We start from the raw sequence: 21,632 nt of genomic DNA, 5'->3' as shown, positions 1-21,632 counted from the left end.
AATGGGGAAACAACGAACACTACGATTCGTATTCAAATTTCGCTGTGATACTAATGGGATACAGACTGAAGACTTGACAAAGATTTAAAAAGTTAAATTTGTTCACCTGTTTCATCTGATTTCTTGTTTTCACTAGTTTTCTTCCGCTTAATATCAAAAACGTTTCTGAATACCAGAAGAAAATATTTCATGAATAAAAGTGAATAACGACCAACATCATAGCAGAACAACATGTGGGATTACGAAGCTCAGTGAGTTAAAGAAGCTTAACCGGTCATGTACATAGTGAAATTCAATCTGGGTGAGTAAACATTGAAATGACCCCTATTACTGCTTTAAAAAACTATCGAGAGTTTTGATTGGATCCTAGCAACTATTCTCCATTATAACAGTATAAAACATATCAAACAGGAAAGTAAGTTGTATACCCGTAATTAAGAAGTTTGTTCATAACTTCGTATTACGTAGGCGTCTGAAGATGTGAATTTTGACATATTTTACGCGCAAGGGTTTCGCACTGGGTCTGGACTTACAAAGCAACATTTTTTTCACTTCTTGTTTATTCAAAAATTAACAAAATTAACAAAAGTGTTAGTTTCTAAATTGAAGTAATCATATTAACAATCAAACAAAAGTTTGAAAAATCGTAGTAAATGTTCAGGTGTTTAAAAAGAAGGCGTGGAAAGGACATTCGAAAGTGATGAGTAAACCAAGATAATAGATAAAATCTCATACCAGAGGGCACACCCCATTAGCAGAAATTTAGGATAAACACAACAGACAAAAACGTTTGAAAAACTGCAAAGATCCAAGTGCCAGGAAGGCGAGAAAGAAACTTGAAAAAAAGCGGGAAAAGAACGTGTTCTCTCGTAGACCGCATATATATCTCGATTATCTTCTCTCTGTCCGTTCTTCTACATTTTATCTTGGGTTTTCTCCTGAATCCAAGCCAAGTCTAATTTCGAGGAAAATGAGATTGTAACATAGTATCTATGTTGTGGATGGATTCATGATTAATTGATTCGGATGAAATGGATGAAACATAGAGAAAAGGTTAGCAAGTTTGTCAGGTGTGAACAGGTTTTGACCTGAATATCTGAAAGGTTTAAGTTTTGATAAGCGATAATCTGCTGAATAAACAAATCACGTATCATGATTTGATAGCGTACTCTGCTTCCAGTTTAACCTTAGAAAAACTTGTGAGTATCTAGAATATCAACGAAATCAGGGTCAAGCTATTTTACAATTAGTCACCATTTTTTTAAGCATATGTTTTCTGATTCAAGTAACTATTAATAATATTATCCAATTGAAACATTAAACATTAAAATAAATGGAAATGCTTTCATTCTGAACTGAATAAATACTATGACAAGAAAGAGCAGTATGTTTTAAAATGTACAATTGAAGAGCAGAAGATCGTTGAGGTATCATTGCATTTACTTTCCGTAGTATCCTCCCCATGGTCCACCTCCATATCCTCCCCATGGTCCTCCACCATATCCTCCCCAGTGTCTTCTTCTCCATCCACCTCCGTATCCCCATGGTCCACCACCGTATCCACCGCCATATCCACCATATGGACCACCATCTAAAATAAAAAGTTTAAAATTTCAGAAACAAGTTATTGAAAACTTACATCCCCACTGGGCATCAACGATAGCCAATATGGCAAAGAGAAGCACAACTAGAAGAAGTGAAGTCGAAATCATGATCTGATGATATCAAGTGACAATCTCATTTCGTTTATATACTATTTTTATTCCGCCCTTTTTCTTGTTCTTCGCCCTACAGTCAGTACTATTAAGGCGGAGACGAAGACATCTTCACTCACGTCATATTATATTGCTTTAACCTTCTGGTCAGAAGGTAACATAAATGACCTTACACATCTTAATTCGTCGACTTCTGATTCGAACTGTCTATTGACCGATACACTTTTTCTTTTCTAATTCGTACTTGAAATCGGAAATAAACTGTTCTTTAATTTATTTGAGAAAACAAAATCAAATGAGTAACTATTTAGGCTAAAGAAAAAGAAAAATGACCACTCAGCGATCATGACATCATCAGCTTCACCATCGTCTTCGGCGAATCAACATCTTCGGCAACTCTTCTTCCTCATCTCCAGTGTAACGCGACTTTCCCATTCTGATTTGTGATTATGGTATTGTGTTATCAATGAAACAGACTGATCGGTCGGCAGTCACGCTTTTTCTGATTTGGATACTTGATTGGTTCTGTTCAAAGTTGTCCAGAAGATCACGGAAATCTCATATGTCTTTCTAATAATGTGGCTTATGCTGTTACGCAAAAGCTTGAAAAATTCTTGAAAAAATTATATTTTTTTAAATATTCATTACGGCAATTGAAAAAACTTATAAATAAATCTGTGAAACTAAAATGCTTTCGAATTTTACAATGTAAAACTGAAACATAATTCTTGCTAAATCATTAAACTCAGAATCGCTATTCCTGATGTTTAATTTTTTTCCTGATGTTTAGAATTTCTTTTAGGTATTGAAATTTTGTCGTTCGAAGAAGCAGAAAATCTGATTGATAAATAAAATATGTCTTTCTTTTATATGCGAAAATGATTTTCAAATTTCGTCTGATTTTTGAGCTTTTTGTGTTGTGTTTCAGATAAGATTTCCATGCAGACACAATGAAGTATGTGGGCGGCAGTTATTTTCGTCAATTCTACAAAATGACCTATTCTGCCATGTTGTTTCATCCATGTTTCATCTTTCATTAAAAGTTATTATCAAAATACAGAAAATTACTTGATTGATCTAAAAATAACATTAATTTTAGTCCTGGAAATTCTCCTAATAGTGAAAAACCCATAAAGTAGATGGTCTTCATTATGAAAATCTGACTATTTAATATCAATCGTGGAATCGAATGCATAACTAAAAATGTATCTGTCAACTTGTATAAGCAATTATAAAATCTAGCTATTAACAAAAAAAGGTTGAATTTGATGACGAACAGATATCTCTTCGTGGGTTTCTCTTTCGATTCTTCTCATTCCTATTTCATTTCCGTACGCACATAACAAAAAGAAGGTTTTTCAAGAGCAGAGTCGAGCCCCTCAAAAAATAACCAGGAGACGGGCGCCCTCTTTGTCAAGTTGGACGAACGACCGGAGCGACTATAAAAAATTATTCTTGCCGTAAAAATTATCGGAACTTTGAAAATTAACCTTTTAATATTAATGCAACCCTGCTTGATTTATACTTAAGAATTCTTAACCATTAATATATGAAATTATTCATTTTTTATTGGTTCAGCAATGACGAAATAAAAAGGAAACGGAAATAAAATATGCAATGCAAATGCTAATTGTAAGTTATCTCATTTGTGATCATTTTCCAACTCATTCGTTGTCTATTTCTCTGAATTAGTGATCCACGAGAAAAAGTGAAAAAAGAAAAGTATTTTTCCGTTTTTTTTTTCGCCAATCTATTGTTTTCGTTGAAAAAAATACATGAGCCATGTGGTAGCTCATTTTTGATTTTCTGAAAGTTAGAACCTTCATTGCTCTCGGGTGTTATTTTTACCAGCGGCTGATTGAATTTGTCAATTTTTCAATTTTTTAAAGCTGACAATGTGAGTACGTGTAATACAATTACAAAATGTTTTGAGTTGAAAAATTCATATGTTTACAAAATTCATATGTTTACATTTGTCATTTCAAAAGCGTAGTAATCTCATTGAAATTAATTTTAAATTGTGAAAATCGGTCATAAAAATTATAAGTGTCTATCCTGTGCCTATTTCTTGTCTACAAACGATGTTCAAATAAACTTGAAATTGATTTTATTTATTTTTTTTAATTAACGAGTCGCCTGAAAAAGCACCCGCCTGCCATGGAATTCTTCGGATGTGTGTTTAAAAAATCTAGGACAGTTTTGTAAGACAAAATAATGTTTGGCCGAAAATAAAACAACTATGAAGATTGTGTAAATCTTTTTGAGTTGACGATATTATCTTGCATTTTATACAACTCCTAATTTTCTAACACTTAAAATTATAACTGAAAGTTGGACATGAGCTTACTTCCCACGATTGAACAGAAAAGACCAGCATGCAAAAAAATTTATGGGCAACCGTCATATTCTGTCATTCCTCCCCCACAAACAGATAGCGAAAAAAAATTCCGTTCTCCCCGTATAAAAATAAAAAAAATCAATATAGTCCCACAGAAGAATTTTTCATTCCATATGATTTCATATCATGATTCATTTACATGACAATTGACAGTAAAATGTGTTTTTAGATATTATTTCAAAATTTCAAGCAGATGGATGCCGGTTCGACGTTTATATTCTTGTTTTGTTTTCACCGTTTCTGACTGGTTTCATTCATTTGAGGTTTGTTTTTTGATTTGAATATTGTTACAAATTTAGCGGATTTGCCAAAAATTTTCAACAAAAAAATACTAAAAAAATACTTTTAAAAAATTTTTAAAAGATTTATGCATAGGTAACTTTAAAAAACTATTTTTAAGATTATAAATTAGGACTCAGACCTGAATTATTTTGGTTTGTGTGTTTCCTTGGTGTGATCATCTATAAGAATTCCCGCCATCAAAACACTTTTGATCTACTTTTGCACCCTCCTTCTTTTTAGACGCCAGTCATTATGTGCTGGTTTCTTCCCTTTTTCCGAATGTTCTTCACGAAGTTGGAGAAACTTGACAACGAGGATTTCTACGTTTATGCTAATAAAATAAAGTTTGGATTCTCCGAAAAGTCGAATGGTATCCAACTTCCTCCTATCGAAAGACCATCAAAGTTTGACAAAGTCCCAGTGGAAGTTATCGCGAAAATTGCCAGCACGGTAGGTACACCATAGAATTTTCAAAATTTTTAACTCTTTTTCAGCTTTCTCACAATGATTTGGCAAATCTTCGGCAGGCTTCAAAGGGCATGAATAGTGTTTACATTCAATTCAGAAATCAGCTAAAAGGGCCAGAAGTTCATGTATTCCTCAATATCGAGAACGGAACTAAAATTGTGGTTTGTTTAATTTTATTTTAATTCAATAAAAAATTATTAGTTTTCAGACTACTTATCGAGGTCACAGACAATGGAGAGGCGAGGCGAGACCTCTGACCATCGAGAAAAGGAACAGTGTTCTGAGGAATTCGGATGTTACTTTGACTCTACGTTTTGGAGAGAATATGATTACAAAGGATACAACGGCGGAAATTCTGAAGATTTTCAACAAATCAAACATTCAACGAGTTCAACTCAGAGCAGAAACAGTTTCTCAACAGACAAAGGACTTGATCAATTCCCTGGAATGTATGAATGTCGAGTTGAATATTGGAAAATTTGATGAAATGGTGGCAACAGTGAATAACGTAAGTTGATTTATAATTCTGAAACGTCGTTTGATCATGACTTTGTTTCAGATCAAGGATTTGAGAATCCGTCAACAACTACTTTTTTTCCAATTGATCACAATCTTCCGTCTGAACATTGCCAGGATCAACGCAAGTGTCACAGCTGCATCACTTCCATTGATTGTAGAATGTATCAATGAATGGAGAGCAAGTCGGCGTGAAATTCACGGTTGGTTCTTTAAGGTTCCACTTGTCGATATTGTTCGGGATTGGAATGAAGCTGAAATCGATTGGAGAAGAACAATCACTCAAAGGATCGATGGAACGTCTCGTCTTCTGATGAATCGAAGAACCGAGCCTCTTGAAACTGGAAATTTGACCAGTTATCAAACTGTTAGCTGGATTTTGGCCTAGATATTCAGAATTTCCAATCACATTGTAACTTTTATTGTAGCTTTGTCATCTTATCATATTCATCTGTACCCTCACAATCTAACAATTTGTATTCATTCTCTCATTTTCTTTCACCTATTTCATTTCATATCAAACTCCAAAGTGTGATGTTGCCAAGCAAACTTATCGTGTATTATTAGTAAAAAACGGTGTTTTTATTATTTGAAGGTATTTATGATTATGCTTATAAAGTTTTAAATCAATTTTGGTCTAGAAAGACTGTTTCTTCCTGGATTTCATTTGTAGCTTCATAGGTTGTTTGAGCAGTATGAGCATTTGAGCTCTTAGAGAATAAAGAGATCATGAAGAAAAAAGCAAAAATTGAAGCGACCAGTGCAAAGTATCCTGAGTATATTACAAACTGAAATCAAATTTTATTCAATTTTTAGAACATTTTCAAAAACTCACTTGTGTCCTAATATCAAGATGTAAGAACCGCGAATCTACTACAACCAGTGTGAGAAGTGATTGAAGACAAACTGCGACAAATGTATTGCACCCGAATATGAGACCATGATTATTTGAAGATAGTTCTTTTGCTACATTTGCTCTTAAAACATATCTTACTTCAAATTCTTATGATAAAAACTTACGAAGCAGCTGTAATCAGCATATGATATATTGAAGTGATAACAACATATGAAGAATAAGCTACCAATACAGTTGTTGTTTGAGAGCATAAATATAAAAGAACGGCAACAATTGCAGAAGTAATGAATAAAATCATTTGTCCATGACGTGTCCAGTCGATTGACAAATGATGAATGAATAATGAAAGAAAGGCTCCGAGAGCAGTGTTCACAAATTCAACAACTCCATTTGCAACGTCATCAGGATTATTTTGCAATTCTTTCCAAAGTGATTGGGTATAGTTTTGTACTTGATATACTCCACAACTTGCAAGAGCCCACCACAATGACCATTTCAACAGTTCTTGATTTTTTGAACAGATTTGAAGCTCTTCTGATATTTTCTTGAAATATTCGCGGGTGTAGCTCATTTTTACTGCTTTTGGCGTTTGTACGCTTTCCACAGATCTGAAAAAATGTTTTAATTAATTAAGTCGTTTTTTCTTATCTTATATCTTATCTTATATATAACAACTTACTCAACAGTTTGCTGCTCAACAATCTCGTGTGCTCTCATTGAAACTTTGGCTTTCTCCGACTTGACACGTGGCAGAAATATCGCAATGATTGTGACAAGACAGACTGCTCCCAGAGAGATTTGATTAAGAACCAAATAATCAGATGTGTGAGTTGAAATCAAGGTCTGTCCTAATCCAAAAGCAACTAGTTTTCCCATAAGAGCAGCTGCGCGAATATAAGATGTTGCTCTTTTGTAATGTTTCCTATCAACAATTGAATAAATATAAGAGTAGTAAGCAATTTCAGCAGCTGATGCAACTCCTGAAACTCAAATTTTAAATAAATAAAAATGGCACCTTCTTACCAAAAGAGACTTGCATGATCTGCATCTGCCATACTCCTTTACCAAATACTAACAATGCCCATGTGGCAACCAAACCAATCGCCTCAATCATTACAATCGGTTTGTAACGAAGGATATCAGTTAGAATAAACATGGGAATCAGAGCTAGCATATAGGAATATGTCCAATATGGATATACTTGAGAATATAGCTCATCTAATGTTATATTCTTTTCTGGTGATGCTAGAAACGGAGTGAGGAATGGAGTAGCTGGTCGAAACTCCTTTACGGCTCCGTAGAGGCAAAGGATGGCGGTGGTGGTACGCCAGCTCATCTGGATTAATTTACTGAAAAATATAAGAGATGTAAATAAAGTTAATAATACAGTTTCAAAAAAAGGAAACTTGGAGAGAATATTCGATTATTTCAAAAAGGAATTGTGTGAAATCAACTTGCAAATAAATCTTTTAAGAGTTTGAATCATTTAAATATAGTTACATGGTAACATTGTTTATTTTTGATTATAATACATCTTAAATAATATTATTTGTTTTAGCGAAGTGATCGTAATAGGAAAAGTGGTGTTCTAGTTTTGGCTCGGAGGTATTTTAAACATCGCCGCTTTTTATTTTAGAATCATGTTCCCATGTTTTTGTCGTTTCTCGTCGAATACGACTACAGTAAACTTTCATGGACCGGTGAAAAATATTTTTAAATATTATACGTTGCGGTTGCAGACAAAAATGATGCAATTTTTAATCAACAATAAACTCGAAAAATTGTAAACAATCACTATCATTTAACGTCTAGTAAGTATATGGGCATGATTTTAATACTCATTTAAAATTGCCACATTTCAAAAAAAAAGTAAGTTTTAGAAACATATGAAAAACTCTCTGGTAATATAAAGTGCGCGGCAAAGGATATGGCTTTTCTACGGAGCGCAATTGCATCTATGAGAGAACAAAATTAGAGGCAACTCAGACTCTTTCCATGTATTCGAAACTAGAAAAAGCAAATTATCAACAATTTTTTAATCTTTATTTACACATAAAAACATACAGGTGATGGTGTGATTGAGAATGAAATGGTTTATGGTGCAGATAGGTTTAGATGAACAAAGACAATGTTTCACATAATGGGAGAGGAAAGCATTTTTCAAGTGAAAAAGCAGAAGAGCAAGGGAAAATGAGAACGGATTAGCCACACGGGTGGCCCAGGGAGATCACAGACGAGCGGGAATGAACAGATGAGAAAATATGAAGAAATAGAGAAACAAAGAGGGAAGAAATGAGGGAAATTGTTTCACAGAGAAAGGTATTTGAGAAAAAAATTGTTTCGGTATGGAAGAAGCGAGCGGGGCGCGTAGGTGCAAAGTGCACGAGAACTAAACATTGGACGATACGCAGATTGCAAAAGATATGAGACTTAAAAAAAGAAAAGAGAACAAAACGTGGTATGAAAATGCGATTGAGATGAAGCATACAATGATGATAGATGACCTGATTTTATGCATATGGACCTGAAAACCAAATGAAATATAAAAATTTGGTTGAACCTAACGTGAGTTTTTGAAAATTAGGTTACTGTCTAATGGAAGTCTCTCGTGGTTTTTATAAATTGTTTTCTATTGCAAAATATATATTTGATTCAGTACCAACATTCTCATGCATACGTTGTGAAAGTTTGAATCTTATATCTTGAAAACAATCAACTTGAGATATATTTCTAGATACACCTAGACTGTCATTAAAACATTTAGACTCTTTAAAATGGGTTTTTATGGAACTATCCTTTTCTTTGCAATAAAATTGTCATTAAAATTTTTACCGTTTTCCGATAGTCTGATCATTTGAAATTAAAATGTTCAGACATCATTTTCCAAACTGTTAACTGTTTTTTTTTATTTGGAGGAAATTCTAAAGTTTACATGATCCACCAGCAGCTTGATATTGTTGTGGTTGATGATGATTATTGCTTCTTCTCTTTTTTGCCCACTCCTCCATGTAACCACTTTTAATACTGTCAGCCATATATGATATTACACACATCCAACTTTTTACAGCTTCACGTTTTGATCGGACACATTCCACTTTTGTGATGAGCTGAAAAAGATTTGAATTATAATTAATTTAGCTAAATGACGTACCTCTGTGAATGCTTCACCCAATTGATCAAATACTACTCCACAACACTTTTCATTCATATTCACATGAGCTGCGCCAACATCTTGACACTTTGCCAGAACAATCTTGGCTGGTTGGTGTAGGTCTGTCATTAAGGAATCAAGAAGCTCGCAGAGCAATTTCGTATGCGAATTGAGATCACACACTGAATTGCTACTAAATCCACCGACGATTGACATCTTCTGGAACATTTCTCGACAAACTGGGGAACGTTGCATTAACACTTTGAACACTTGAGTGAACAGACTGCTTTGTGTCTTGATACGTGGCCACGTGGATGTCAACAGCTGCACTTGGTGTCTGAAAATCACTGTATTTTTGGTGTTTCTCTGTTTTTACAAAACTTTTACTTTCCAATTCAGTTTTTACTATATTTTGCAAAGGCTGTACACTACTTTTTGTAAGGAAAGTGAATTGAAATTGACATACACAAGAAAATTGTCATGTTTTGTTTAGCTCAAATTCCACATGACAACATTACGTATTTTTAGAATTCGTTCAGTGCGTTCTACAAAAAATCAATGAAACAAGTTTAGACTACAAACTTTGGGTTAATTCGTTTTTAGGAATGTTAATAAAACATACGGAGATAAATGAATTGCATCCACAAATGACATATTATCTGCCCCATTACTGTTCTCTAAATGAACAGTTGCTCGACTCATTCTTCGAGATGGAACGTTATTGCCCATTTGTTCACAAAACGACCGCCGTCTGAAAAAAAAAGGATTTTTTGAATAATTTGAGCACGTCATTCACTTCCTCTTTCTGCACCACATCATACCGTTTTAAAAAAGAACTCACAAAAAAGCAAAAGAAAAAAGGATGGGAGCAATAAGCAAAATGGAAGCAGAGTTGGCTTCCGAACAAACGGAAGCTAGATGCCGGATGGGTTGGCAAAGCGGAGAAAAGAGAAAAGTATATGCAAAAAAAGAGAGTGAGAGTACATTGAAACTCCTTTGTTCAGAAATTCACACTTTTCTTCCGTTTAAACCATAACACATAAATACTCACGGTGTTGAACAGTTGGAAGAGTTCGAATAGTTCGAGTAATCTGTTGAAAGTCGATGTTGATTTGGTGATGGTGGAGGTAGTGCAACTGATGGACGAGGAGTTGTACACGTGTGTTTTGCCTGAAAATTACAGCTAAAATAGAAAAGAATATTCTCATAAAAGAAGAGTAAATGCTAAAGTCATATACTAATCCGAAAGTTGATTAACTTTGTTCAATAAAAGGCCAAAGTATTAAGCTAAGAATAAAAAAGCCACATGTTATTTCAGAAAATGACAAAAGATATAAATTCTCTTTTTGTAAAATTTCTGATCACGAACTTCTTTTTTTTATCATATTTAGGGATAGCTGTAACTTTAGTAAAAAGCGTGTAATAGGAAAAATTCGAATTGTTATGCATTTTCTAAATTCCTTAATGCTTCTGATCTTGTCACAAAACCAATTTAAGCTAGATGACTTGGTGAACATTTTTCACATCACGGAATGCATACGTGTTGTAGAAACAAAAAGTCTTGCGGAGCACAGATTTGCATGGGTGAGCACAAGAACCTATCCATCTAATCAGGTTAAAAGGGGACAAAGAGGGGGTGGTAGTGTTTTAAGAGGAAGAGAGAGCTTTCCAGGATAACAAGATTGGTTGGCTGACTGGTTCACAAAGTGCAACACATTGATCTGTAACGGAGCTGTGAAATTGGTCATTGTTGGGTTCTGTGAATTGGGCTTTAGATTCTAGAGAAATTCATTCAAATTTCAATCTGCGAGACCACTTCTCACCCCACCGACACAAGCCAAATGAAAAACGGCGCGCCGACAGCTTCTCGACACCGAAAACGACAAATAAGAACACTCAATACGGAGTGGAAAAGAGCAAAAAAAAAAACAAGAGGGTGGATAAAACTGGGAAATCAGACCGCCTGTGGCAAGGGGGTCGCCGGATAAGAAGCGTGTGAAGAAGATGCTTCTGCAGAAGAGGTTTATTATAAAGAAGACGGAAGAGGAAAATGGTGTGAGTTGCAATCGAGCATCTCTTTTTTTTTCTTTTGAAGGGAAGAGGAAGAAAAATGATGTGAAGATAGAAATGATTTGCTCCATATGAAGATGATATCTATCATCACCTAACAGTTCACTGAGAGCCATCACAATCGCCTATGAATGCGTGTCTGTCAAATAGTGCCGAAAGGAAGCAAGAAGGAGGAGTCCATTCATATCCGAATACTTTCCATTTCTTCTTTCACCGCTCATCTTCTATTTTCTGCATAGAAAAAGTCTGAACTAAAGGAAGCACCAGCACATCGTCTAAGAATAAGATGACGTCGTGTGATGGCTGACACACACTTTTACGTAATGGGGTCGTCATGATATCGTGGCAGTAGTAGCTTCTGGTGGTGGTGGTGGTAGAAGATGCCGAATAGTTAGAAGAAGACAGAGGAAAAGCAAAGAAAGCAGAAAAAACAAGAAGCAGTGAGTGAGTAGTGTGTCTGACACCAAACTGCTTCTAATTCTTGCCGCTTCAAAGCCACTTCCTCTCCAAAATGTTTCGAATCAAGATTTCGGAAGAAAGAGGCGGGCAAAACGCTGGCGAACAGACGGGTTACAGAATCGGAGCACGCGCTCGAAACGTGACAAATATGAGCACAATAAGCAGAGAATGAGAAACTGTTCATAGTCTATGGATTCATAATCTCTACATATTTCCTGACTCACGATGCTAAAACGAACGGATGTGAGGACGTATATAGCAAATATAAAACCAAACACATTTTCATCATCATTCACATGTTTTTTTCAGTTTTCGCATACTAATTATTCAGTTAGAAGGAGGACAACGCATTTATCTCATCATTACAACGATATGTTTTCTTTGAATTCATTTATGTCGGACGTAGTCTCATTTTTGGAAAGCCTCGATAATCATGATTTTTGGAGATGATCAATGTTTAAATCAAATTATGAAACTAGACAGTAAAACATCACGTGGCAAATTCGTTCATTCGTGAGGTTTTTCAGATCAGAAACGTTTAACCATGTACTTCGTACTTTGTCATAATCAAATCATTATTTATTTCAATTTTAAAAAGTCCTCTTTGCCAATATGTACGCGTATAGGCTCAATATACATTGCCAGAGAGAATGGAAGGATCTGGAGGTTTACAAAAAAATTAATAGATATCTAAAGTTCATAGCAAAATTTTTTCACATACTGCGAAAATTTCTACATCATGGAAAAAATCACCGGAACGGCAAAATACACATGACCAATAAAACTATTACTTCAAAATAAATCTTTTATTAAGGTCATAAAATATCAACTGAATACTTATAAAACTGCGATATTTCTAAGAATTTTTAGAAACGAATGTGTGGCCTTTTGAGTGCTTGTTGATTTCTGGAATTATGACGGATACTTCCGAGTGCTCTCTTAACGTATTAATTTATGTAAAACGTTGAATTGAAGCGGATACTAAAAACGAGAAACTTCTTAACCGTCTGTTCGATGATATAACAGGTGTAACGAATAATCTTATCAGAGAATTAATATGTGAGATCAAGGACTACAAGTTGTTTTCTAATAGGCTTCAGGATTAAGTTGTTGAAGCGTCATTCTTCAAAATAGAAGCCCTAAAGTCAGAAAATAAAGAGCATTTTATTGTGGGAAACGTTTGAAAAGGAGAAACGAACAAGGTCGACTGAGGTTGGTGGTTGAGCATGGGCAGGCGACGAAAAATGATAAATGAAGCGAAAGAATTTGGAAATGACTCTCATGCTCTCCGAATCCTCGAGTACGTGTATTTTGAGCTTCCGACATGGAGATGAAGAAGACAACGACGATGCCTATGCAATTTCGATGAAAAGTTTGGAGCACACAACCACTTTCGGATGATGGGGAAACAGGAGGGAAGTGTAGAAGAAAGGGGAGGAGAAGGGCATGAGGAGCTCTGATTTCAACAACTCCAAATTTGGATGAAAACAGTGAAATCTGATATGTGATGATGTCTGAGTCGGGAACAGGACACCAGTATGATGTTGGACAGCAATGGAGGTGTGAGAATGAAAATTTTTCCTAACTTAGTAGTGTACGTAGATCTGAAGATATGCCTGCCTGCAATCGAAAGATTATTCCAAACTATTGATTCAAATTTTCCGACAGTTTGTAGGATTTTCCATATTCGGTCACTAAAATCAACAAGTGATTGCAGCACCAGGCATTCGGTTAATGGTTTTTGATCTTCTCAGAAAAAACTCTTGACAATGCGATAGTATTCATTCATGAATGAGGTTTCGTCGCAAACATTCAGACATACGAAAACCTATTCATTGTTGATTGGAACGACTCGAGAGTATTAGATGAACTTCTTCTCAGATCACCATACTGAATTTCAGAGATCGATAAATCGAAAGGGATTGGCATTCGTCAAGTTTTATGTAACGTAACAATCACTGCTCAAGTTGAATTTTTACATAAAACATCACTGCTAGTTAAAAAAATGTTTTAGGCGGTTTAGGCGCATGTGAATATGGAATATTCTATTTAGTACTTCAGGATAGTTTTTGAAACTTTCTCGCATAAATTTTGAGCGATTCATACATCTCAATTCTGTTGACAAAAATGTTTCCTTGTTAAATTGTATCAATAAGCCGGCCATCAAAGGGGAAATATCTTGAAGGATGATTCCGCTTTAAAATACAAAAAAATTGAAAAAGAAAGATTAGACATAATTGAAAAATCATGTTTTGAAATATTGCATTTCTCATTCTTTCTCAAATTTTTGTGTTTCTTTTGGAATCTTTTAATTTCAGACAACTTTGGGCATTTCATAGCAAAATCCCTGCTCTCGCTACTCCACCTTTGGTAAAAAACACCAATACTTGTTTAATATCGATTAAATATTTCTAATTATGTTAAAACAATCGAATCAATGTACTCCTCAGTATCCTTTTGCCCAACTAACCTTGTTGACCATCCCAGCATCTAGACTCCTTCTGGCTCGAACGTCGACGTTTGCAACTGAATGATCGTTTCCCATTATAGTTCTGAAATAAACACTTTGTAACAACTTATCTTCTTTTTTAGCATCAAAATGGAGAAAACCCAAAAAAAAAAGAAGTTAGAACAGGGGCGCAAGAAAATGCAATAAAACTAATGCCGAGTAGGATTACCCACTCAAAGAATAGACACTACTTATGAATTGTCGAAGAAGAAAAAGCTGCAAGACAGTGTGGGTGGGAACCTTTTTTGTCCAAAAACTTTATCCAATCATTTTCCTATATACACATATCATCCTACATATGCTTCAGAAGATATATAAGAGCGGTGAAAAAGTTGTCGAAAAAAAATGAAGGTGAACCTCTTATTTTCAAGTGGAATAAAGGAGAGGAAGGAGGAGCATGAGGAGCAGGTCAAGTGACGAGACCTTGTTTTTATGAGTGAGTGAGAGTGTGTGAGTAGGAGCCATAAGTGGAGTCGATTTCAAACTTTTCGTGTTGTTTTCGTTCTTAAAACTTGAAAGGGCGGCGGAGCTGTTTTTTCTGGAAAATATGAAAACTGGTTCAACCTGGAAGTACTTAATAGGGTCAAGAGGATATTAGGCATTAGGCATTGGGCACAAACATGGTATCATTTTCTGAGTGTTTTGATATTTTTCTAGATTTCATAAATCTCATGATCCCAATTCAATCATTCCATTTTTTAATAGTTATTCATGGAATTGGTATTAATAGTTATTTTTTATTTTCTAATACATGTTTTATGCTCGTTGTCATTTATTCCAACTGACACACAATCCTTCGTCACCGTCGCTTGAAGAAGTGACAAATGGGAGTCAATTCTGTCAGTGGCCACCCGCCACCCGCCGTCCGAAAATCACACATCTGGAAGTAATGAGAAATCGGATAGTCGACCTTTTCCAAGGCGTATTTTTAGTGAATTTATGGGGAGAAACGAGAGAAATGAATGCAAAAGAGCAATGGAAAACGACTGCATTTAATTTTGTAATTGGTACCTTATAGTCACATTAGAAGGGAAAAGAATATCCATCGTAACTATGGGATACAATAATGGGAGCTCTTCTCGCTTTCGTTTTTGAATGAGATTTGGGGTGACGAATTTCTTCCCCTTTTTTTGGTATTTTGAATTTTCGGGATATGTGAAGTTTTTAGTTTATTGTCTTTTTTTTTTTGATTCTGAGTCCATTAATCAATAAATTAAAACAGCAATATATTTTACAAAAGAAAGTTTAAAAATGTCCAGCAGAAAGAAAGCTGATGTGGTCAAAAAGTGAAGAGGATAAGAAAATACACAGATTTTATTTCGCAGATGTGAAATTCCAAAAAATATCTGAAGCAGAATGAATTTGAACATGAGAAATTTAAGTTTAAATCCATTTAAATAACTTATTGGTATTGGTATCAATGTAGTATATAGTTTTTTTTCTACTCCAGACAAATGGAACGCAAAAGAAAGAGCATTTTGGAAAAAAAAACAGATGATTTTAAATTCCATATTCTCTCTCTCTCCCGGTGGCCATCGGATAAAAGAAAAAAACGAAAAGTCAGTGCTATTCAAAAAGACCCAACTACCACCAAAAACACCGACCCATTCATATTCGGAAGCAAGGAATAAGAGATGAACGATGTGCAAATTGAAGAAAGCAAGGGAAAAAGAAGAAGAAAAAGAAGAGGTACGTCGACAGGTTCGTTTATATGCGAAATAAGTAGAACCCAGTAAATGTAGTAACATTTCAAAGATTGAGTCACATCTTGGAGTCTATGTAATGATTTTTAGAAACAACAAGAGCAAAATTTCTTCAAATAAAGTTTCGGAATTACAGATTCTCATTTTTATTCTCTCTATTTCAAATGAAACTACTATCAGTTTCGATAAATTATTTAAGTTCGTTCAACGGAATTTTCTCCCAATGCGGAACAAACTAAAGTTCTAAGACTCCATCTTTAACAGATTCGTCATTTTTTGAAAAATAATATGCGAAAAAAAAATCAAAGAAATATTTAGAGAATAGTGATATGCGAATTTTGTTAGCTCTAATTATATAGTGAATGAAATATTTTCCCCAAGGATAACTGATATTTAGAATGAAAGATAGAAATGCTTATTTTTTGATTTAAAAACAGCAGTGATTCGGATTTTAAATCTAAAGGGAATGATTTTTGTAAAGTACATGTGATCATAAGCAATTTGTTACGTATGAGACTTTGAGATTTGTAAAGTGTTTGAAATTAAAAGGTTCAGAAATATTCAATATTTGATATGATATTGTAAAGCTTCGAAGTTGTATTCTTCAATTCAGAAACTGAATAAGCATTCCAAAGGGTGAGACATCGGAACTTCTCACCCGCCTCTTAACTCGCCCTCCTCAAAAATTTTCAGCTAACCTTTTTGTAAATAGAGAAAACTTATGAAAAGCACAAAAATAGAAAAAAAATTATTTTTTTAGAAAAAGACGACTGGTCAACGTATTCATATTGTAACTCAATTTTCGGCAAAGGCAATCTATTATATTGCGTAGTATATAAACATTTGCAGATGTATTTTTTAAGATGTTATAATACGAAAGATCAAACGTTTTTTTTCCTTTTTTTTGAGATTCTGGGTACTCGGGGGAAATTGCACTGAATTAAGAAGAAAATAGAAAAGGAAAACAAATGGAAGGCTGTAATTATATTCAACGAGGTGTGTGTGTTATTCTGAAAATATATAAAAAGAATGTGCTTAGGCAGAAGTAAAAAGAGAATTTTCACACGATTCTCTTATAAGCATAATCGAGTTCAGTGTGATTTCTGAAATGTTTCCGGTTTTTCGCCTCAGTCATATCCGGTGAACAATGGACAATGGGCAGAGAAAAATTAAAGACTGGACTGGAGAAAGAGAAGAAAAGTAGGTTCATTTTGTGAGGTCCCTGGAATTGTTGAAATAGTCCAATTCCAGGTTTGAAGTATTTAGATTTGTTTTTCTAGGTTGGTCAGTAGAACTTTGAATTCTCTTTTAAAAAATAAAAATTTGAATTGAAACGATCAAGAAGTTTCAGAAAATTCTATTAAATAAAATTCAAAATTTAATGTGAGAACTCGAAACGTTAAAGGTACATTCGTCCTGGTCAATCCACATAACGCTTTGAGACCAACATAGATACATTGTATGCACTTTTTGAGTATTATATCTGTTTTTGGTAAAAATAAGGAAAAACTTTGAATATTTTGCGTAATAAATCAAAACATCCGTTTTCTATATATCTAGTTAATACAATTAAATAAGTGTGAATTTCTAAAAACAAATCAATTTTATGTCAGCCAAATAGACAGTTCATTAGGCATCAGACTCCTAATATAACTTGTTTATGGTTGCTATTCAAGACCACTATCGTCATGAGTATATGAACGGAAACTGAAAATAATTGTGACGCTTCCCGTTACCCAAGAGCAAGAAACTTGACGAATGATGAAAGAAAAATAATATTATGAGGGAAAACGAGAGCCAAGTGAAGAAAAGAAGAAGTGGATGATCAAGTTAATCAAGTTAGGAAAGCAAATTAGTCACGAAAAAAGTAAATATTATTTTGGAAGAGTTCACACAACTGAATTTTTTTTTTTAATTTCAGTATTTAACATTTATGATATGTAAAGTCTAAATACCAAATGAATTTCATTCAGGGAGAGGATTAACTACTAACTAGAATAATCTCACATGTATCACATTTAAAACATAGTATTCCTTCTCATTCATTTTTTAGGACGATCAAAATCTTTTTGCAGCACATTAGTTATTCGATTAGGATTTCTATTTCCAATTTTCAATCAAAGATCCTTCCAATCCACGAAGACGAGTTTAGCAAACATGTGAAAAAAAGAAGAGGCGTTTGAGAATATTCTTGGACAGAAAACGGAACGAATTTCTAATTATTCAAGTTTCTCATCAAACTTTTGAACACAAAAATGCAACTTTCAAGTTTGCTCGTGAACTTGCAATATGAAGTTATAGAGTACTGTAGTTGTTTTATATAGATTTAAACAATTTAAATGTCAATTTTTGTTTTCTTTTTCTGATAAGAACATCTATCAGTAGATAAAATTTTCCTCTTTGGGTCACTTGGGGACTACAACTTGTAAGCGCAACAGCGTAGAGTGACTGGTGGAGATGAAACTATGGTGCGCAATCGAGGTTAGATCTAACTAGGAAAGTGTGTGTGCTCAAGAAAAAATAAGGAAAAAAAACACATATTTAACAGAAACAAAATTTATTGTATAAAAATTTTTGCCAAACCAATTTTTGAACAACTCCGCTCGGCGGTGCCTTCCGGGTGAGTATTGAAAAGAAAACAATGAGTGGTGAAGCTGCATTCCAAATAATAAATAAGAACTGAAATGACTAGACGAATTGAGGTGAAATATGAACACGCATGAGAACAAATATATGTCAGTTCCTCAATAATACCTAGCCTATACGTTTTATTTTCTGGTTTTATGCTTTTAAATACGATATATCTATTAATTATTGCCTATCTGTTTGTATAATAAAAGAATAGTATTAAACAAATTAAAGACCAAATAGTTTATTTTTGTAAACTTTGTCGTCTGGAAACATATGGCTAATCAAACCAAAATGATATTGAAATAGATGGAGACGTTGAGCGTACGAAATGCCACCATTTTTCAGGAATAAATATAGCATCTCCAGGATTTATGACGGCGTCGAGGACTTCCACTTGTTCAAAGTTTGGGAATATTTTGAGATCGGGATTCTCGACATCGACCTGGAATTCGATTTAATATTACTGGAACACATAATTCTGAGAATGCGTATTGCGCAACATACTTGACGCGCAAAATATCTCGTAGCGAAAACTACAGTAATTATTTAAATGAATACTGTAGCGCTTGTGTCGATTTACGTACTTGAAATCAATTTAAATCATTTATTTCTTGATAGAATAAAATTAGGCATAACATAAAACAAAGAAACAAAGGAAAATGGAACAAGAAATTTATTGAAAAAATTGAGCCCGTAAATCGACAGAAGCGCTACAGTAATCATTTAAAGAGTTACTGTAGTTTTGTTGTCAAATATATTGCGCAATACGCATTCTCAGAATTTCGTGTTCCCATAATAGAAGTATCCTTACTTGACTGGTATTTGAAAGTATTCCATCAAATGGATACACTGATTCTGAACTTTCAGGAGCCACCATCCGAAATAGTTTTGTACCATGAACTTGTACAAACATATTCTTTCTAGGATCTGTATGGAGTGGAGATACAGTATCCTGTGGCCCAATCCACATATTCATGTCAACATTTTCAGGATTACTTGATTCCCCGAAGCAAACATCTGGAATTATGACGTCACGTTTCAAGTGTGGAACCTGATCGAAAAGGCGATGTTGTGCAAGATAGAGCCGTTCATTCTGAAATGTACAGATAATTTTAATATGATTTTTGAATATCTAACTTCAGAGTTTCTAATAAATTCCTTGAACGTCATCAACTTTTGTGACCAATTTTCATCTGAATATTTGGTTCCAATTTCCACAGGAAATGTTCGACTGTGAAGTTCTTGAAGTAAAAATGGAAATGACCATTTTTCGATGGCAGGCATATTGGAAGAATGTCTCCGAACAATCAGTGGTGTATTATTTTGAACGGCAGAAATTAATTTTTCAAAACTATTTTCATCATCTTCATCACATTCATCGATAGATTTGGAATTTGAAAGTGGAATTAAGGCAGGATATGTATTAGTTGTATTGAACTGAAAACTCGAATGAATCCAATCATCAGATGACACACCAGGTAAATTTTCATGAATTAACCATGCTAGTTGTCGAATTGGAACAAGATCTTCGTCTATTCTACCCATACACAGCCCTTTATCGGCAATTTTGATCGCAATCTGGAAATTTAAATGTGAGATGGTAAATTCAAGAAGTATTAATTTACAAACCTCATACTTGTTCTGTTTAAACATCATGAAACTCTGACAGAAACATATCAAAGAATACAATTTTCTCCAATTCTCATCAACTTCATTGAAATGTCCTGTGTTCAGTTTTGTATCTGCCAATTTTAGTAGAAACTCAGACTGGTCGACTATTTCTTTTGAGAATTCTGTGTTTCCATTTAAAAAGTGATCGACATTCGTACTAAAACGTGAGAATAAATTTCTGATTAGTTTTGAAACGACTTGGTCATCGAGATGAATTTGCAAAATTCCGAAGTTCCATGTATCTAGATCCTGAAAAGAAATAAAAGTTTCAGAAGAGTGGAATGTTTATTTTGACAAATTAAAAATCACATTTTTCAAATAATCTCTATGAACACGTATTTTAGAAATAAAACATTAATAGTTATTGACCTCTAATCTCTGCTTGAACGCTTCAATTTTTGGTAGCATTGCTGGACTACGAGCGTCGTAATCTTCATAGGATGGATCAGCCTTTTCCGATCTGAAAGATAATTCTGAACAGCTTTAATCTTACAAAAAAAATTACTGGTTCTTGAGGAAAGTATCAATTGAAATCGGAGTTCCCCAGAAGATTGTTTGATGTGGAATAAATGTTCCATCTTCTATCCATACTTTTGAGAGTACCGTGAATCTGAACAAAACATACTAAAGTTCAGAAAAATCATCTGGTATAATTACCCTAAATTAACATATGCTTGCAGAGCTGATACTTGAGCATAGGCATAAACTGGAGAATTCGGACTTTCACTTTGTGCATAGATCAACGCCTCTCGGATGAGATCGGACGCGATTCGTCGTCTTCGGAATTCCTACAAAATAAATTGTAATAAAATCGATTTAAAAAAAAATAGATAAATCGATTTGAAATTTATAATAGATTTATTACTTTCAGAACAGCAACTCTTTCCAGTTTGAGCAAATCTTTTTCGATATTTCGAAGGCGAACACATCCGACAGCGAGATCTCCTAGGAAAAATAACATTAAATTGATTAATTTCCTATATAATTATTACCTTTGAACGCTACAAAGTAAATAGAACTCTGTTCTTCATTCTCATCCCATTCCATGCTCTCCGGACAGTTTTGCTCTTCGATAAATACTTTTCGACGAATGTTGAAAACTCCGTCGCGACACTCGTCAATTTTTAATCGTTTATATTCCATCTAAACTAATCAATTTAAATAAGTATTTTTATATGAATTTTGTAATAAGAATTAAAAAAT

At 34.2% G+C, this 21,632-nt stretch overlaps 6 protein-coding genes and 3 non-coding genes across 12 annotated transcripts; 3 read left to right on the top strand and 6 right to left on the bottom strand.

Annotated features, from left to right (window-relative positions):
* Positions 1 to 1,331: 1,331 nt before the first annotated feature.
* Positions 1,332 to 1,723, bottom strand: nlp-33 (Neuropeptide-like protein 33). The gene is made up of 2 exons (NM_073433.7): positions 1,640 to 1,723; positions 1,332 to 1,591 (listed from the first exon to the last, which is right to left on the bottom strand). Exons 1-2 carry the CDS (start codon positions 1,710 to 1,712, stop codon positions 1,440 to 1,442), a joined length of 225 nt encoding a protein of 74 aa, NP_505834.1. The 5' UTR covers positions 1,713 to 1,723; the 3' UTR covers positions 1,332 to 1,439.
* A 337-nt stretch (positions 1,724 to 2,060) lies between these two features.
* On the top strand, positions 2,061 to 2,162 carry T19C4.24 (uncharacterized protein; the record flags this gene model as incomplete). Its single annotated transcript, NM_001380761.1, has 1 exon — positions 2,061 to 2,162. The coding sequence occupies one exon, from the start codon at positions 2,061 to 2,063 to the stop codon at positions 2,160 to 2,162; it is 102 nt and encodes a 33-aa protein (NP_001368143.1).
* A 2,112-nt stretch (positions 2,163 to 4,274) lies between these two features.
* C06H2.7 (F-box domain-containing protein) lies at positions 4,275 to 6,118 on the top strand (the record flags this gene model as incomplete). 2 transcript variants are annotated; one of them, NM_001380760.2, is made up of 5 exons in its annotated part: positions 4,275 to 4,376; positions 4,636 to 4,845; positions 4,890 to 5,024; positions 5,072 to 5,371; positions 5,423 to 6,118. In NM_001380760.2, 4 exons carry the CDS (start codon positions 4,675 to 4,677, stop codon positions 5,765 to 5,767), a joined length of 951 nt encoding a protein of 316 aa, NP_001368131.1. The 2 variants fall into 2 exon arrangements, with proteins under 2 accessions (NP_001368131.1, NP_001368130.1); NM_001380759.1 differs by having other exon boundaries at positions 4,311 to 4,376; positions 5,423 to 5,767.
* On the bottom strand, positions 5,948 to 7,588 carry folt-1 (Folate transporter 1). The gene is made up of 5 exons (NM_073432.6): positions 7,259 to 7,588; positions 6,915 to 7,215; positions 6,400 to 6,843; positions 6,215 to 6,356; positions 5,948 to 6,167 (listed from the first exon to the last, which is right to left on the bottom strand). Exons 1-5 carry the CDS (start codon positions 7,569 to 7,571, stop codon positions 6,006 to 6,008), a joined length of 1,362 nt encoding a protein of 453 aa, NP_505833.3. The 5' UTR covers positions 7,572 to 7,588; the 3' UTR covers positions 5,948 to 6,005.
* A 666-nt stretch (positions 7,589 to 8,254) lies between these two features.
* On the bottom strand, positions 8,255 to 14,473 carry glb-3 (Globin domain-containing protein; the record flags this gene model as incomplete). Of its 2 annotated transcripts, none has more annotated exons than NM_001380758.2 (6): positions 8,255 to 8,759; positions 9,168 to 9,342; positions 9,387 to 9,723; positions 10,009 to 10,137; positions 10,438 to 10,556; positions 14,386 to 14,473. In NM_001380758.2, the coding sequence occupies 4 exons, from the start codon at positions 10,113 to 10,115 to the stop codon at positions 8,746 to 8,748; spliced, it is 633 nt and encodes a 210-aa protein (NP_001367199.1). The 2 variants fall into 2 exon arrangements, with proteins under 2 accessions (NP_001367199.1, NP_001367200.1); NM_001380757.1 differs by having other exon boundaries at positions 8,746 to 8,759; positions 14,386 to 14,460.
* Positions 11,523 to 11,724, top strand: C06H2.10. Its single transcript, NR_069432.1, has one exon. It is a non-coding gene; the product is annotated as an Unclassified non-coding RNA C06H2.10 (non-coding RNA).
* On the bottom strand, positions 11,865 to 11,959 carry mir-268. The gene has a single exon (NR_002393.2). It is a non-coding gene; the product is annotated as a pre-microRNA mir-268 (primary transcript).
* A 509-nt stretch (positions 14,474 to 14,982) lies between the features above and the next one.
* On the bottom strand, positions 14,983 to 15,194 carry C06H2.9. The gene has a single exon (NR_069430.1). It is a non-coding gene; the product is annotated as an Unclassified non-coding RNA C06H2.9 (non-coding RNA).
* A 3,793-nt stretch (positions 15,195 to 18,987) lies between these two features.
* On the bottom strand, positions 18,988 to 21,572 carry jmjd-5 (the record flags this gene model as incomplete). Of its 2 annotated transcripts, NM_073430.5 has the most annotated exons (9): positions 18,988 to 19,200; positions 19,570 to 19,851; positions 19,896 to 20,336; positions 20,388 to 20,678; positions 20,799 to 20,889; positions 20,935 to 21,039; positions 21,087 to 21,217; positions 21,295 to 21,374; positions 21,422 to 21,572. In NM_073430.5, 9 exons carry the CDS (start codon positions 21,570 to 21,572, stop codon positions 19,036 to 19,038), a joined length of 1,737 nt encoding a protein of 578 aa, NP_505831.1. In that variant the 3' UTR covers positions 18,988 to 19,035. The 2 variants fall into 2 exon arrangements, with proteins under 2 accessions (NP_505831.1, NP_001346729.1); NM_001359791.4 differs by lacking the exons at positions 18,988 to 19,200; positions 19,570 to 19,851; positions 19,896 to 20,336; positions 20,388 to 20,678 and having other exon boundaries at positions 20,705 to 20,889.
* Positions 21,573 to 21,632: the final 60 nt, after the last annotated feature.

This window comes from Caenorhabditis elegans, chromosome V (genome assembly GCF_000002985.6).
Source record: "Caenorhabditis elegans chromosome V".
Taxonomy (NCBI): Eukaryota; Metazoa; Nematoda; class Chromadorea; order Rhabditida; family Rhabditidae; genus Caenorhabditis; species Caenorhabditis elegans.
Note: the sequence above shows the minus strand (reverse complement) of the source record. Positions and strands in the feature narration are given on the sequence as shown.